We start from the raw sequence: 16,231 nt of genomic DNA on the forward strand, positions 1-16,231 counted from the left end.
ACACGGGAGAATACACAGCACCCTCTCCGCACTTGATCTCTCCTGTTGGGCCCCACCACTAAAATGTCATATTTTAAAGATGGAGGATGATCAGGTGCAGCAGCACACTAAAGTGTTAAGTGTGCAATCACATTGCACCTGTTCGTCCCTAGTTACCCTCGGAGACGCTCCTCACCTGATCCTCTCTCGTTGACGCGGTAAGCATTTTAACTTCCAGACCCTTTGGTCAACCAAGTAAACCACTTGGCTGGTTGGCGCATAGGGTGCAGAAATTTGGCTCGGTCAGAGGCTAGGCTAGGTTTAGGTTTAGGCTGAGTCGCGGAGGTCAACCCCGTCACTTGAATAATTATTACTTGTCTCGGCGCACATCACACCTGGTCCGGTTGACTGGTGAGGAAGCCTATCGGACTAGGGCGAGTGGGTTCAACCCCGGAAGACCTGACGCCCCTCCAACAACAGAACCACGTCGGTTCAACCCACTAGCTCCATTCAGTCCACCCCCCAGAGCTTCATGTAGGGCGGCTGAGCCTCTCTCTCTCTCTCGGGGTGAAGGGCGGGATGATGGCCGAAAACCGGGCTACCGACGAAGACGTAGAGTTTGCAGCAGAACTCCATCACCCGCTCTCGTCCGATACCGAGAAGATGCCCCACGGAGACGGAGACCATTCTTCCTCCTCTGATTCCGACTCGGACAATTCGGCCGACGACGAAGCTCTCGACATCAAAACCCTAGAGCGAGCTGTTCAGGATAATCCCAACGATTACGACGCCCACGTCAAGGTAACCCTGCTAGCGTAGCCGTCTTGCATTTCCCCCTAGGTTCTTTGCTGTCTCTTGTTCCGTCCCTATTCCTCCCATTTTGTTCGTAGCTCGGGCGTTATTTTTGTATCTTTGTTTTCCATCGCAAACACATTACGAAAATGCTGGTGTGGTTCCTTTCATCTGTTTGAAGTTCGAAACTCCGATCAGATTGTTACCCCTAAAACCCGAGGATCGTTTCTCTCTTTTCCGCAGTACATACAATCTCTGAGGAAGGCTGGAGAAATCGAGAAGCTTCGAGCTGCTAGGGAATCGATGAATGCGCTGTTTCCGTTAACTCCAACGATGTGGCAAGAGTGGGCAAGCGATGAAGCCTCTCTGAGCACCGGGTAGATGCATGAATACATACGCTTGCTCTTATATATATATATATATATTCTTTTTGCTTGGGTTTCTAATTTCTAGCGTTTTGGATGGTCTCGTTTAAACATTATAGTGTTGTCAAGTGATCTAATGAAACATTTTTTTGTTATCTTCTTCCTTTGGGCGGTGGGTCGGGGGTTAGAAGAACAGTCAGTAATCCCCCTACAATGAGTTGAAGAATGAGTAGGTGTTACCGTGTTTATAAGATGAGATTGCTGTTCATTTTGAGAGACTGTTTTTTTTTGCTGCCATTATCTTCTGCTGAGCGTATGAAATCAGCAAGGTAATAAAAGAAACTTGATGATACTCTCCTGGACTGCAGCCATCACAATTTGTCAGTGACAACCGACCTCTCCCGATATCCTCTAAACAGTTGGACAATAACCTAGGGAAGACATTTGATGGTACCATTCTGGAAAGCAGCCATCACAATTTATCAATGACAACCCACCTGTCCCAATATTCTCTGAACAGTTGTCTGCCACTTCTTGCTACCCTACGGGATCATATTGCCAGCTTGTTACCTGTTCTTCATTTTTGTTGTTGTTGTTGCATGCCTTAAGTTAATCTTAATACATTAGAATGGTCGATATTTGTCACTTCTCTTTTCTTTCAAAAATTCTGAAGCATCCAAGGAATATCACCTGGGATTTGGCACTGTGCTTTCACTTTGAGTTATCAACAGTTCAATTGTTTTCTTTTGTTTCAGTTCTGAATCCTGGGCAATCGTTGAAAACATATATGAGCGAGGGGTTCAAGATTATCTGGTAGGCTTCTGATGATTGTTCAAATTTCTTTTTTCTTTTATCTACAATTTGAAGTTTTACTCATTATGTCTATTCATGCTTTTTGTAGTCTGTGCCTCTTTGGTGTGATTATTTAAATTTTGTTCAACAATATGATGAGTCGGTCTCCCAATTGACATTGGATGGTGTCAACAAGATGAGGGATTTGTTTGAACAAGCTCTAACTGCTGGTGGACTGCATATTGTTGAAGGCGGCAAGATATGGGATGCATATAGGGAATTTGAGCAGGCTTATCACCTTAGTATTGATGATGTTGATGTTGAGGTATGGTTCCTTTTCAGTTATTCATTTGACAATAGTGTTAAGAATAGATCATTTTATGTGCATAGCATTTGTGTAGATGTGTTTGTACTAATTGCTTGTATCCTTTATGCTGTTAAGGGTATTCTATTGTTCAAGTTAAAACAGGTCCTAACATATTATTTTACGCAAGAAGGAGCCTTTTTGTCCTGAAACATGTACTACTCTCTAATAGAAGTCCCAGCTCTAATCTTCTTTAGTTGACTGGTTTGGCAAGAGTTCCTCTCCTTCCTCCTTCTTCTCTTCTATACCTTGCTTTGCTTCTTATCAAGCAGGAATGTGGATTCCAAGGAACATACTGACATCAAGGGCAAAGATTGATGAAACACACATCAACGTCAAGAGCAAAGACTAACATGGTATTAGAGTAGGAAAAGAGGCAAGTCCCGTTGGATTAAAGGCTGCACACCCTTTTTTCTCCTATAGTTAGTGTTTCTCTCTTCTTTTTATTTCTTCCTCCTTTCTTCCATTATCCTCTTCTCTACATATTCTCTCTCATATCTTTATCCTAATATTCTTTTTGCTGTTTTATTTCAAATTCAACCTTATTTTTTGTTGCTTTCTGCTCTTCTCCTTGATTTCTTTTTTGTGCAAGTCATCTTAAAATTGGTTTCCTGTTGTGTACGTTACCTCAAAAACTCTTGAAACCCTATTGCAAGTATTTCATCGAAAGCTGTTGTAAATACCTCAATTTCAAGCCCTATGCATTCTATGATTGCATCGGGCTGGTATATGCTGATGTCGTCAGCCGCATAGGCTGATGTCAACACTAAAGTCATCAGAAAAAAGGTTGAAAATTCATTAAATTTGAGGTCTGCCATTAGGATCGATATCTAACCCTCAAGTAAAAGGGGGAGAAAAGATGCAAAAAAAAGGGGGAAAAAGAGGAGAGAAGAATCAACACTTGGTAACATCATCTTCTTTTCTACCCCTTTATTTCTGCTTTTGTTTACACCATTGTCCTTTCATACACTTCATTGTGTTATCTTATGTCTTCTTCCCTTGGAGTGTGGCCTCGGGCCTCAACTCTTTCTTCCTTACATAGTTGATCATTGACAAACTTGACGCAACCAACATCATTACATGGAAACAACAAATTACCCTGTTAATATGCAATCATGATTTAATGGGACACCTTGATGGATTCACACCTATGACTCATGATTTTTTGTCCCAAGAGAATTCAAAGGAAAGTGAATCCAACCAAATATCCATGGTCAAGAATCCATAATAATATGTTGCTTGAAAGAAGAATCATCAATTTATTATTGCACACACATTGCCACTTTATCTTGAGGGATCCTCCTTTAGATACCTCTCATGGGTTGTTGGTTGTTCTTTACTGTTGGTTCAACCAAATTTCACACCCAGGGCTTTATGACTTGAAAGGTGAATTTGTTAAATCCAATGTTTTGGAGTTTCTTAATCATGTGAACTCTGTGGCCAATCAGTTGGCAGCGATAGGATATCCCATAAAGGATGATGATGTGAGTATGCAGATAGTTGAGGTCTTGGATCTGAGCATAATATGTTTGTAGCCATGTATGCTGGTCAGGTTATGGACCATCCTTAGATGAATTGTCCACAACGCTTCTGAAGTTTGAGTTAACATTTTTGACTCATCTAGTAAGGTTGAAAATCACTCCCAACATAAAGTGATGATAGCGATCACCACAACCCATATGAATATTTGGGCTAGAGTGGCACAAGAAGATGAAGAAACATATCAAATCTTGGAGGTCACAGTTCAGGCATCCTCCCCACTCCACGTGAGTTCACAAGACATGTTGCATCTTTGTTGACGATTGCAATATATACACTTGAATCTTTTTCTTCAAAGGAAAAGACCAAGTTTTATCTATGTTCAAAAGATTCAAGTCATATGTTTTGCAAGGAATTTTCTGTAGAAATTGCATTAAACGAAGATTTAGATCTTTTGTTCAAAGACTTGAGTCTTATCTTAAAACACAGTTTTCCTGAAAAATCATAGCTCTCTATAGTGATAGTGATGGAGAATATATATCTAGTGGCTTCACTAATTATTTATACTATAACGAAATTGCGTGTGAAAGTTCATCTTAGGACACTCAAAATGGTGTGGTAGAAAGAAAATACCGTCATATCATGGAGATGACTCTAACCATGATGATAGCGATTAGGTTAAGGACTTGTGGACAAAGGTGTTCCATGTGGCTGCATATCTCAGAAATTGGATGCTTTCAACAACTTTGGATGGTAAAACATTGTATTATACTTTGTTTGTCAGGCATTCTAGTTATTCCTTATTTGTGGGATTTGGCTCAAAATGTTTTTATTCATGTAGCTGATTCATTGCAAAATAATACGTTATATATGTATCATAGTGGTAGCATAATTCCCATTATTTTTTTTCTTTTCTATATAGGGGTATTTCTGTATATAGACATTGTATTGGCCCTGAAGTCAACCATTTTAGTCTAGTCTTATTGTTTTCTCTAGAAAGAGGGGTCTATAAATACTTGTATCCTCTCATTTTGAAGTAATGAACTCAAATTTTGCTCTCTTTGCATCTCTCCTTCATTGATGCATATGGTATCATGTTAGCAAAGGGTTTTTTGAGGCTTGTATGAGTGAAAGATGGTGCAGGTTGTTATAGTAATCAATGTAAATATTGTATTGAAACCCGTATCGGAAAGGCTAGTAATACAGGTGTATCGTATCATAAGTACGGGAGAAAAAGGCACTTAAATTTTGTAAAAAAATAAGAAAACCAGAAAAATCTAAAAATAAAAAATTCATGAAATAGAAGAAAAATAAATAAATTTAAGCACGAGTACATACATTAAAATTAAGTGATCAAATAAACATAAACATAGACTGTTTACATGTCATTAACATGAAATAGAGTTCAATAGTTTACTACATGAAGTCAATAACATATAAGTTCATTACATAGTTCACTGCACTACAAAAGTCAAAAGACTCAAAACAACAAGACTCATCATTCAAAATTCACTAAATAAAGTCAATAACATTGAAATTCACTACATGACTATAAAAGTCAAAAAACTCGAAACAACAAGACTCATCACTCGTCTTCATCATCAAACATTCCATGTTCATAATTGGAGATAACATCTTATTGTGCCTCCTGTTTCTCCTCGTTTGATTAATTATTTGCTTTTTATTGTGCTAGTGCATGAATGCCCTGTGTATGTGCCAATGCTTGTAATCTCTCTTCCCTCCTAAATCTGATTCAGATTGGCAAATATCAAATGCAAAGAAGAACTCAAGAAGAGAGAGCAAAGGACAGGAATTCTTGAAGCTTTATTAACAAGAAAACTAAAGAGGTTACAAACGTATAGGGGTATAGGGGTCGACCACCTTGGATACACTACAGAATAGTCTATTGACTTCCTAACTTCCTAACAGATTACAATCATACCCCTAATAAATAATATTATGTACAATACAAAGATGTTTGCCCAGACACACTAACCCCAAGTTCTTGTAAGAGCTATCTAATCCATATGATCTCTGTGGTAGCCTGACCAATAACTCTATATTTTGCATATGCAGTAGACAAAGCAACTCACTGTAGCTTTTTGCTCTTCCAAGAAATCAAAGTGTTCACAAGGAACACAAAAATACCGGTAGTCGAGAGACGATTTCTAGTCGATCCTCCAAAATCTAAATCACAGAATGCTCTAACAATTGTGGAGGATGAAAATGAAAAAAAAAACATCACAAAATTCATATTATTTCTCACATACCGAATGATCCTAAGCACCAATGACCAAAGTAGTTCTCATGAACATTCTCAGCTTGATACTAGTCTCTATAAGGGTAGTAACCCTTTTTGAGTCATTTGCCAACCTAGCTTTTACCAAAGACTCTATTGTCTTATTGCAACAACAGTAAGCAATATTCTTATAGTAGTCACATGGACAACATTAGCAAATGTATATGCAAAATCAGTTCCAAACTGCTGGATTTACCCCTTGGCCACCAATCTGGCCTTGTACCTTTCGATTGACCCATCTGCTTTAGTCTTAATCTTGTAGATCAACTTTCATCCAACCACATTTTTTTCCTTGTGGGAGTTCTACAAAAGTATGCATCAGTGTTATTAAAAATGCGCCTCAAGGCGCAAAAAGCGCGCCTCGCCTCAAGGCGAGGGCCTTTGTGCCTTGAGGCGCAACATAAAAGCGTAAATACCCTAAGGCGTACGCCTCATACGCTTTGAGGCGTACGCCTTGGGGCGAGGCGCGCCTCAATGTGAGTTGTACACGCCTTAAATTTTTGGTCAAATGGGCGTCAAAGCCCCCCATTTGACTGAAAATTAGGTTTAATATCGAGGGCCCTCATTTTCTAGCTCGTCTCTCTGCAAGGCAAACAGTCCGCATAAGCTGACCCAACAGGGTGGCATTTGGCCAATTCCCTCTGCCTGGCTTGTGAGCAACAATAGGGTTGCTGCAGTTGTCGCCAGCGTCAAAAAAAAAGAAAAGTAGTAGAAGAAGAAGAAGAAGAAGAAGAAGAAGAAGAAGAAGAAGAAGAAGAAGAAGAAGAAGAAGAAGGGGAGGAGGGGACTCACCTGCGCAGTGGGCGGCGGCGACAACGATCTTGGTGGTGGTAGTGGAGTAGGCAGAGCAGAGAGAGGGAGACAGAGAGGGAGCGTGGGGGTAGAAAGTGAGGAGGAACAATATGGACGTGATATCAACTTATGAAATCACGCAAAAGATCAAATTTGATCTTGCGTGATTATAATAAAATGTTAAGTGAAAAGAAGAATAAAAAGAATAAAGAGAGAGATCTGATGAAGATTTTAGAAATAGGAAAATACGTTGGCTTAAAAGGAATTGAGAAAGAGTAAAGAAAATAGAAGGATAGGTAAGATCAGATTTGAGAAATACCTTGGAAGAAAACGCTGGTGAGGCTCATAAGAAGTATATGATCTTCAGAAATGGATCTTCAGCTCTGATACCATGTTAGGAAATTGTATTCTACCATTCAAATACAAGATGAGGCATAGAGAGGAGAGAGAGAGACTATCATGGCTGCAGAAGAACCCAATTAGGGTATGCGGTATTGGCTTTCCATTAAGTATATATTGGTACAGTTATTAGGGTACGAAAATACCCATTACATAACATGTTAAAATTACAGTATGCCATTAATGAGCATGTGTTTAAATAAAACCGAGTTGGGTCTGGATCCTGAGATCAAAGCCCAGTTGTGAATGACGTCTTTTCAGAAGGGCCATAAGAAATTCAATCAACCTGCTTGTCTCCCTATTCTGATCAAGTATACTCACACAGGCCTGCCAACCATTGCACTTCTCGTACTTCATACACTTTTCACATTTGCTATACCCTTCCATGAGTGCAAGTGCATCTCATACCCTCTGCATTTCTGAATATAATTCTTTTATAGGCTTGTTTTCTTGTTTCATAACTCTTAGGGTCTTACTTCTTGCATGAGTTGATATTGTTTGGCCTATTTCTCTTGCTTATACACTTGAGATGCTCCCAAGCCTTCTTGGCTTCTTAAAATTTGGACAAGTTCATAGCTTTTCTTTGCTCAACTGACCCCAATATCCAAGCCTTAACCCTTGCATTATTTACGATCCACTCCTCCGACAACTTGTCATAATCAGGATCAGTTGACTTGGGTTTTGCCTTTGAACCATTCAAGTATCCTTCAAGCCCTTTTCCCACAATTATAGTAGTCATAAAGTTTGCCCAATATGCATAATTCGTTCCATCAATCTTCATCGGAACGAGTTGTATGCCTTCTCTCTTCTTCAATCCTCACTACAGTCCCCAAACTACAAATTTCGATGAGTCTGCACAAAAAAACAAGCAAAACACACTTCCAAGAGATAGAATATTATTGCACTAGAACACCCTGCACAATAATATCTAAAGCATGTGCACAACAACAATAGCAATCAAAGAGGCTGAATGCAACCCAAACACAAAATAATTCTGAAAAACTAATACCCCAGCACAAAAATATCACCAAGAACACAAAGCCGAAGACAATATTCCACAAGAAAGACCAACCTCTAATCCAGCCAAAATGAAAACCTGTGGAATCCACAAAAATCTGAAATAAAGCACACCTCTGCACAGCAATATTGGTCATGATAGCCATAAACATAGACTACCGTCCCACATAACCACCTCAAGAACTCAGTAGAACTCCAAAATCAGTCGAATGACACCCAAAACACTTCTAACTAATAGTAGGATAAAAAACGACCAGAATGGAGTGCTTACCAAACATTAAAGCCACTGGATATGATCTGTATAAATGAAAAACTCAAATCAGGGCACTGTTACTGCCTCTACTTTAAAATACTAGAAAAATCCATAACAAATCAATACTGCCCCGATTAATGTGATTTTTGATTCACAAATCTTCTAAAATCACACTCTATAAAACCCCCAAATTAATTGTGCCAAAATCAGATTGTCATCTGACACTGCTGATTGTAATGAAATATGCGGAAATACAAAACAAGAACCTCCAAGGGCTTACAAGATCATAAACACAAAGTGCATATGCACAAGTCTACTATGGGACAATACAAGAGCCATCAATGGCTACAACAAAAAGGTAAATAATAGATCTTTATTGAGTAAAATCATTAACAAAATAAGGGACAAGTGGTCCCTTTATATACACATCAAGGAAGGAGAGGGAGCTCCCAAAGGTCATAAATATGACCGTTGGGCTCCCAGACCATAGAACCCCTGCCCCTTTTACATAAAGACAAACAGAAAAATAAAATATAAAAATATAAAACTGTCCCTCGTGGACTGTACTTATTACAAATGATGAAAATGTTCCTGATGGGAAATACAATTTACATAAACGGAAATATAGTTATATATATATATATATATATGACTACATAGATACATATTTTAACACCGATGTCCGAAACATGTAGCCTGAGACTCAACAACAACACAGTGACACCAAGGATAAAGCCTCCAAAGTCTCTCTAACACACCCAACAATCTCCTCTCTCGAGTAGATGTCTTTGATACCATATCAAATGCAAAAGACTCAAGAAGAGTGGGTAAAGGAGAGGAATTATTTAAGCTTTATTAACAATAAAACTAAAGAGGTTACAACGTATAGGGGTTGACCCCCTTGGATACACTACAGGACAAATTCTGTTGACTTCCCAACTTCCTGACATATTACAAGAATGCTCCTAATAAATAATATTATGTACACTTAAGTGGGGTAGTACCAAACAATAGGAATGCATATGATAAACCTATATTACACTATTCAACGACAAGCAATGTAGCTTATGCATCATTTGGAGCTTGAACACATGGTAGTACTAGTGCACCAGGTTCTCAAGCAATGTGTTGCTTAATGCAATACAAGTCTCTCACAGATCAATGAATGACAGAATCTACATCTCAAAACATTACTTCCCAAGAAACCATCAACAACTTCACAATACTGCTATGCTGGGTCATCAATATGTCGGGCCATTGCTAGATCTAATTACCATAAATGCAATTAATTAAAACTCAAAATAAAATATCACTACATACAAAAGTTAAAAGGTTTACATAACATGATGTTAGGACCAAAGGTCGTACAAAGTTACAAACTAAAGATCATATATATATATATCATCCACTATCCTGAGATGTTGATGGGTTATTTTAATCTTCTGAATCATAAAGGACTTCTGACAATTTTTCTTCAACAAATGCTGCATGTACTTGTGCCTTTCTATTATGACCTTCTATAAGGCTTGTAAGAAGCTCAACACAAACCTCACTGGGAATATGATGGGTACATAATCGTGCTGTGGAGTTGCTATGCCTCAAAATGTGACATTTAAATCTATAGAATCCACCGTCACAAAACAAAAAAAAAACTATCCTCAAACTGGCCCCTAAAGTCTAGTGGTTTGCAATATTGCCAAGATGAATCATTTGCTGAACAATACACCTAGGGCTAGTCTAAAAAAAGGATAAAAGAAAAATGAAGATTTTCTGGAGCTGTATTTGAATTATGGAGGACTTTTTGGAGAAAGACATGATTTTACTATTATTGCGACAAGGCATATGAGTGACGTTCTGCAATTTTTGAAGTGTTCATAGTCCTTAATTTCTTTGCTGGTAATCTATGTCACATAGGTGCAGGTGCGGTGATGTGGCACTTTAAAAAAACTTGGGTGCAGGGGTGCGGGAGGGCAAAAATATATAAATATAAATATATATATATATATATATATATAGTTTTTATATTCTTCGTAGTCTATTTAGTGGAAAACATGCATTAAATTTGATATCTTTAGTTTTATGTTTAAATGGGTTTCTAAAGAGATCCAATTAAAATTAACAGTCTCCAATGCCGATTCTTGATGATATACATATGTAGAATCTCCAATGCCTCTTCACTCTGATAAAGAGACTTGTTTTTCATTCTCATTCATTAAACAAATGAGGAAAAAGGAGAAGAGAATGATATACTATGGAAAATGTGAATCCCTCTCAAACAAACAAACAAGTAAATAAATATATATAATATTACAGATAAAAATGGGTTTTCTATTTAAATATGAAAAACAATTAACACGAAGAAAAGAATGTGTGAATATATATTAGGTAAAAGGGTAGTAGCATTTGAACTGTTTGTTTCCGTGTCCCTATTTTGATACCATGAAGAAACTTGTTGCAGAAACCAACTATTTGTTAATCAAGTTGGCAACTTCTCTTTGAACATTTAGAGACGAGGGGAGAGAGAGATTGAAGGAGAGAATGAGAGAGACAGAATGTATCGGACTTCGGTGGTCGGTGGTAGCTCGAGGTTGTCGCTGGCATCGGGGTCGGGAGGATTAGGGCAAAATTTGCCCTAATCCTCCACTCTTCAGCCAATTTCATCTGGCGACTTTTTTTTTTAAAGTCCAAAAGTTGGACATATATGACCCTGGGTGCATTGACTGCACCCAGGGTTGAGATGACTGCACCGGGTGCTGCACCTGCACGCGCACTTGTGTCACGTCGCGTCGACGCGGGTGCGGCACCTGGTTGGCCGAATCCCTGTGACATAGCTGGTAATCTGTTGTCATCTTGTTTGAAACCATTGTTGTGGATTGGAGGCTTTTGTACTTTTTACTGATTGTTCAAGAGCAAAATGCTCTTCATTTCTGGTATTTATTTTTGCCTAATATTTTCCATTATAGAGCATAGCATATTTTCATCTGTAAGAATTATGCAAAAGCAGTTTGCTGACAGAGATATATAATTCCTTTTGGATTCCTGAAGTGTTACTTTTCTTCTTCTGCAGATTCATGCTTTTAAAGTGTCAGTTTATTCTTTTGCCTGACCTATTATACTTGAGACCTTGATGGTAAAGCCTGTTCAGAAAGCTATGTAATGTTTGGTTGGAAATTCTTTTATCTTTTACCTTTATGCGTAACATAATGATGTTCCTCTGATAATATATAGTTTTAATTGATAGCTTTTTCTGGTCTTGGTTTATCCTGCTTATATATCTGTTTGTCTAGTATGGGCCAAAACCATAAATTTTATATTTACTGTGTCTGTGACTCATTTTAAAAGTGTCAAATTATATTTATGCAGGGGAAAGCTAAGCAGATTGATCGCATTCGTAGCCTTTTCCATCGTCAGTTGTCTGTGCCACTTGCAAACATGAGTTCCACTCTTCACGAGTACAAGCAGTGGGAAATTGAACAGGGAAATGTTGATGGAATTATCTCAGATGATCTCAGCAGTATTTCATCTAATGTTTCTTCTGCATATAAAAAGGCTATGGAGATGTATAATGCTCGTGCGTGTCATGAGGAGCGGATTTCTAGTCCAGATGTGTCTGAAATGGAAAGATTTCAAAATTTTATGGTATGTAAATTCTTGATGTGAATAGGTCATTGATCAGTTTTCCCTAATTGCGACATATGCAGTGTGGTCCATCGTTTCCTTCATTTCATTTCAATTGCACAGACATGGTGTACAGTACAATATTCAGGCACACATTTTTATCCTTTTGAGATTGTAAATGTTTTATTTGCCTATATATGCATATTAAGTATTGTGCGAAGTACCAGAAGGAGAAAGGTTGAACTGTTGTTCATCAAATATCATTGATTTTTAATGTCCCTTTTTAGAACTTTAGCGACTCAGTGTGAATGAGATGCACATATGAATGTTGGACACTTGTTGCTCAGCAATTGTCTTTAGTCTGTCATACAAAAGTAACTAAAAACAAAAAATAAAAATAAACCAAACCGCAAGGAATAGCATGGCCATGGCTGAAGCTAAAGCTCATGAAGTTTAAAGTGCATTCTACTATACCAAAATTGGGAAACCATGGCACTGACATCTGAAAGACATTTGCTCTACTAGAATTTGTTCTCATAGAACATCTTTTTACATGCCAGCATATGATGCATTCTAGAGTGTTTGATTTTTACTTGTGTCATTCTATTCCATCTCAAGGAAATTGGAAAGCATGGCATCGGTCATATAAGTGCATGCCAGCATATAATATGTCCTATAGTTCGACAAAATGTTGAAGCACCCTGTCTTGTTACATTGTGCTCAGCTCATTTCACCTTGAGGGAGGAGACTTTGGGAGTAATTTTGTCATTCTATTTCATCTTTTTCCTTTTGGTTCTGACAGAACACTGACTGCCAGTCTCAAGCAAAATGATTTCCATGTTGCTTTGAATCACAAATCATAGTCGTCGATATTGGCCTTGATTACATCAGCATCAGTTTTTCTAAGAGAATTTTAAATAAGTGGCTTTTCTTTGTTTTGCTGTAGTCCTACATAAAATTTGAGGAGCATTCTGGTGATCCTGCAAGAATTCAAGTTCTTTATGAGCGTGCTATCAAGGACTTTCCAGTATCAAGTGACCTTTGGCTTAATTACACACTCTACGTGGACAAGACCTTGAAGGTTCTCTATTGCATGTCTCACATTGGTGTTGTCTCGGAAGTGACTTGTGACTGTTGTATCCAGGTGCCTAATGTTATGAAGGTTGTTTATTCTCGGGCCACTAGAAGCTGTCCATGGACTGGAGAACTGTGGACAAGATACTTGCTTTCATTAGAGCGTCTTGGCAGTTCGGAGGAAGAGTTGTCTCTTGTAAGTGATATGCATGCAAAACTCTTATATAAACTTTCATGTTGGCATTGGATTGGAACTTTTGTCTATCAACCTAATGAGGTTGTGATGATTGCTTTCAGGCTAGCAGGCCTGGTTAGAGTCTTAGACACCTCCGTCATGATTCCATTGCTTGTGACATACTTAGTTGTTTTCCAGTTATGTATAAATGCAAGTTGTTTTTTTTGAATGCTTTTTTGCTTGCTTGATCAAATAAATTTTCTCTTACTGAACTACTTTTCATTGTACCCTGTGTATATTAATATTCTTTTGTTGAACTGCCAGCATGCGTTTCTTCTTTGGAGTGCCAGTGCTGTATGGCTTGTCGGTATACTGCATATTTCTATATTTACCAAAGTTGTATATTTTGATTGGGAACTGAGACAGTCGGTTTTCTTCTTTTGAGTGTCAATGCTATGTGGCTTGTAGCCAATTTTTGATGTTTGTCCATAATAGTTGCTTACTCTCACACGAAACTGAGAGGAGGGTTCGTGCTTAAAGAATCATTTTGTTAGGATATTTTCTTTGTTGGTATTATATAAATGGAAAAAAGGTGTGTGTGTGTGTATATATATACACACATATATATGTATATAAATACAGAGCCATCTAGGTTCATCATTAACTCTTGTTACCATAAGTTAGGGGTGGGCAAGAGGTCAGAGGAACCTGTCAACCGAAAGACACTGTATGGATCCCTAGGGATGGCAGTGGACCGGGGCGGGGGACAAAGTCTCCACCCCCGCCCCGTCTCAAAATCCTGCCCTCCATCCCTGTACGAGTTTGGATTTTAACCTCCATCCCCGTTTTATGTCCTCCATCCCCCGTCCAACCTGGGCGGGCCCCCGTTTCCCCTCGGTCCATTGCCATCCCTAAAGAAGGATTGGGGATGTGGCGGGGCAAGGCGGGGGGAAAGCGTCATTCCATCCCCGCCTCCATCCCCATTTTATGTCCTCCTATTAAGAGTGTATCATAAACTGGATCGGGTTTTCCAGTGTGGGTTGGGTTCTCTAATGTAACATGTAATTTTATGTCTGGGTATGGATCTAAATATTTTTTCCAACCCAGTTATTATTTTGTGTGTATATATATATATATATATATGTATGTATGAAGTAAGGCACAATTTCTATTGAGAAGTCCCCCTTTGCTGCCGCAACTCTCTCTCTCTCTCACGCCTCATCCTCACGTTCTACATAGATTCAAGTGGGCCATTCTCACATGGTATCAGAGCTGGCTTCTGCACGGTGAATCAACTTCGAAGGGTGTGTCCAGCGAGATCGACACTGCAGAGATTGTTTCGTCCAGGGCTATCCATCGAGATCAACATCCCAGGTGCTGCTTCTTCCAGGTTCCTTTATCTGCCTTCTTTTCTATTATCGTGCCCCATTTCTGTCTGTATCCTCTTCCATTTCTGTCTGCATCCTCTTTTCTTTTCTCTGTTTAGTCATCAACCTTTTGTTTTCTTCCAAACTATCGGTTCAGATCTGATCATAAATCTGATCGATAGATAGACCCTACGTGACTGCGGTTCTCTTTAATTAGAACCTGCGTGACTGCTGCCCTCTTTACCTACCTTTTCTTCCTTTTGTTTATCACGTTTGATTTGGATCAGACTGCCGGACCCAAAGGCTATCTGAAGTCCGAATCTGCCCAGACGTGTGTTCTGATATCAGATTTGGTATTAAGCTGAAAACAGTCATCGACTGTTTTAGATTCATATATTGTGATTTGGTTGTTGCATCTGTTTCATTCAAGTCTGAAATCAAGATCAGATCTAATCCAAAGATCAGATCTGTTTTCTTAGTTGCTTCTTCTTCTTCGTCTGTCACGGTCTGATCTGAGTTCACTTCAGATCTGACGTTAATCAGCCTGTCACGGTTTGACCTGAGTTCACTTCAGATCTGAAGCAAATCAGTTTTAATTTCTTCCCGATCCAAATTCACTCCTTTATTCTTGATTTCTAGTCATTCCTTTCAGATCTAAAATACCAATTCCTTTATTCTTTATTCTTGATTTAATCTGGTCTGAATTTATTTCAGATCTAAAGTCATTCCTTAAGTGTTTGGCAGCAGTTAGATACATTCAGTTTACAGTTCAGTTTTCATGGATTCTCTTACCCTACCATCTAGTTTTCTAGGTCAACTTATCTCAGACAAATTGAGCAAGAACAACTATTTGACCTGAAAGAGGCAGATACTGCCTTTCATTAAAAGTCTCGATCTCTATGGACACCTAGATGGAACAATCTCTGCACCACCGGAATTTATTGTCAAGAAATTGTGGACGATAAGGGAGAGGCTTCTAACAGGTTGATTCGAAATCTTGAATTCACCACTTGGAGAAAACGAGATCAAGCTGTTGTAGCCTACATTACCTCTACTCTTTCACAAGAGGTTCTTGTAGGTATTCTAGATGAGTGCTCAACAATGGAGTTGTGGGAACAACTTGCGAAGACCTATTCTCAAATCTCAGAGGCAAGAATTATGCATTTGAAGAGGGAGTTTCAACTCCTAAAGAAAGAAAGCATGACTGTTACAGAGTATATGAACAAGGTGAAGATCATCACAGATCAATTGGCTATGGTGGGCTGTGTGATTTCTGATAAGGATAACGTTCAACAAGCGCTAAACGGGCTTGGATCTGATTATCATATGCTGGTAATATCTCTCTTGTGTCTTCCTTCACTTCCTAACTTTTAGGATCTTCGGGCAAAATTACTACAATATGAATTTTCCATTAAAATAGAAGATGTAGGCAATAATTCAGGTAGCCAAGAAGTATTGTTTACAGG

At 38.6% G+C, this 16,231-nt stretch overlaps 1 protein-coding gene across 1 annotated transcript in view; it reads left to right on the forward strand.

Annotated features, from left to right (window-relative positions):
- The first annotated feature begins 425 nt into the window (after nucleotides 1-425).
- Nucleotides 426-16,231, forward strand: part of EMB140 (EMBRYO DEFECTIVE 140) — a 157,355-nt gene continuing 141,549 nt past the window's right edge. The window contains exons 1-7 of the mRNA XM_089986770.1: nucleotides 426-780; nucleotides 1,015-1,148; nucleotides 1,892-1,949; nucleotides 2,038-2,253; nucleotides 11,895-12,170; nucleotides 13,096-13,230; nucleotides 13,294-13,419. Of these exons, the coding sequence (XP_089842896.1) occupies nucleotides 559-780; nucleotides 1,015-1,148; nucleotides 1,892-1,949; nucleotides 2,038-2,253; nucleotides 11,895-12,170; nucleotides 13,096-13,230; nucleotides 13,294-13,419 (1,167 nt within the window). The 5' untranslated portion in view covers nucleotides 426-558. The remainder of the gene's footprint in view (nucleotides 781-1,014; nucleotides 1,149-1,891; nucleotides 1,950-2,037; nucleotides 2,254-11,894; nucleotides 12,171-13,095; nucleotides 13,231-13,293; nucleotides 13,420-16,231) is intronic.

The sequence above is a fragment of the Nuphar pumila genome, chromosome 14 (assembly GCF_984573655.1).
Source record: "Nuphar pumila chromosome 14, dmNupPumi1.hap1.1, whole genome shotgun sequence".
Classification (NCBI taxonomy): domain Eukaryota; kingdom Viridiplantae; phylum Streptophyta; class Magnoliopsida; order Nymphaeales; family Nymphaeaceae; genus Nuphar; species Nuphar pumila.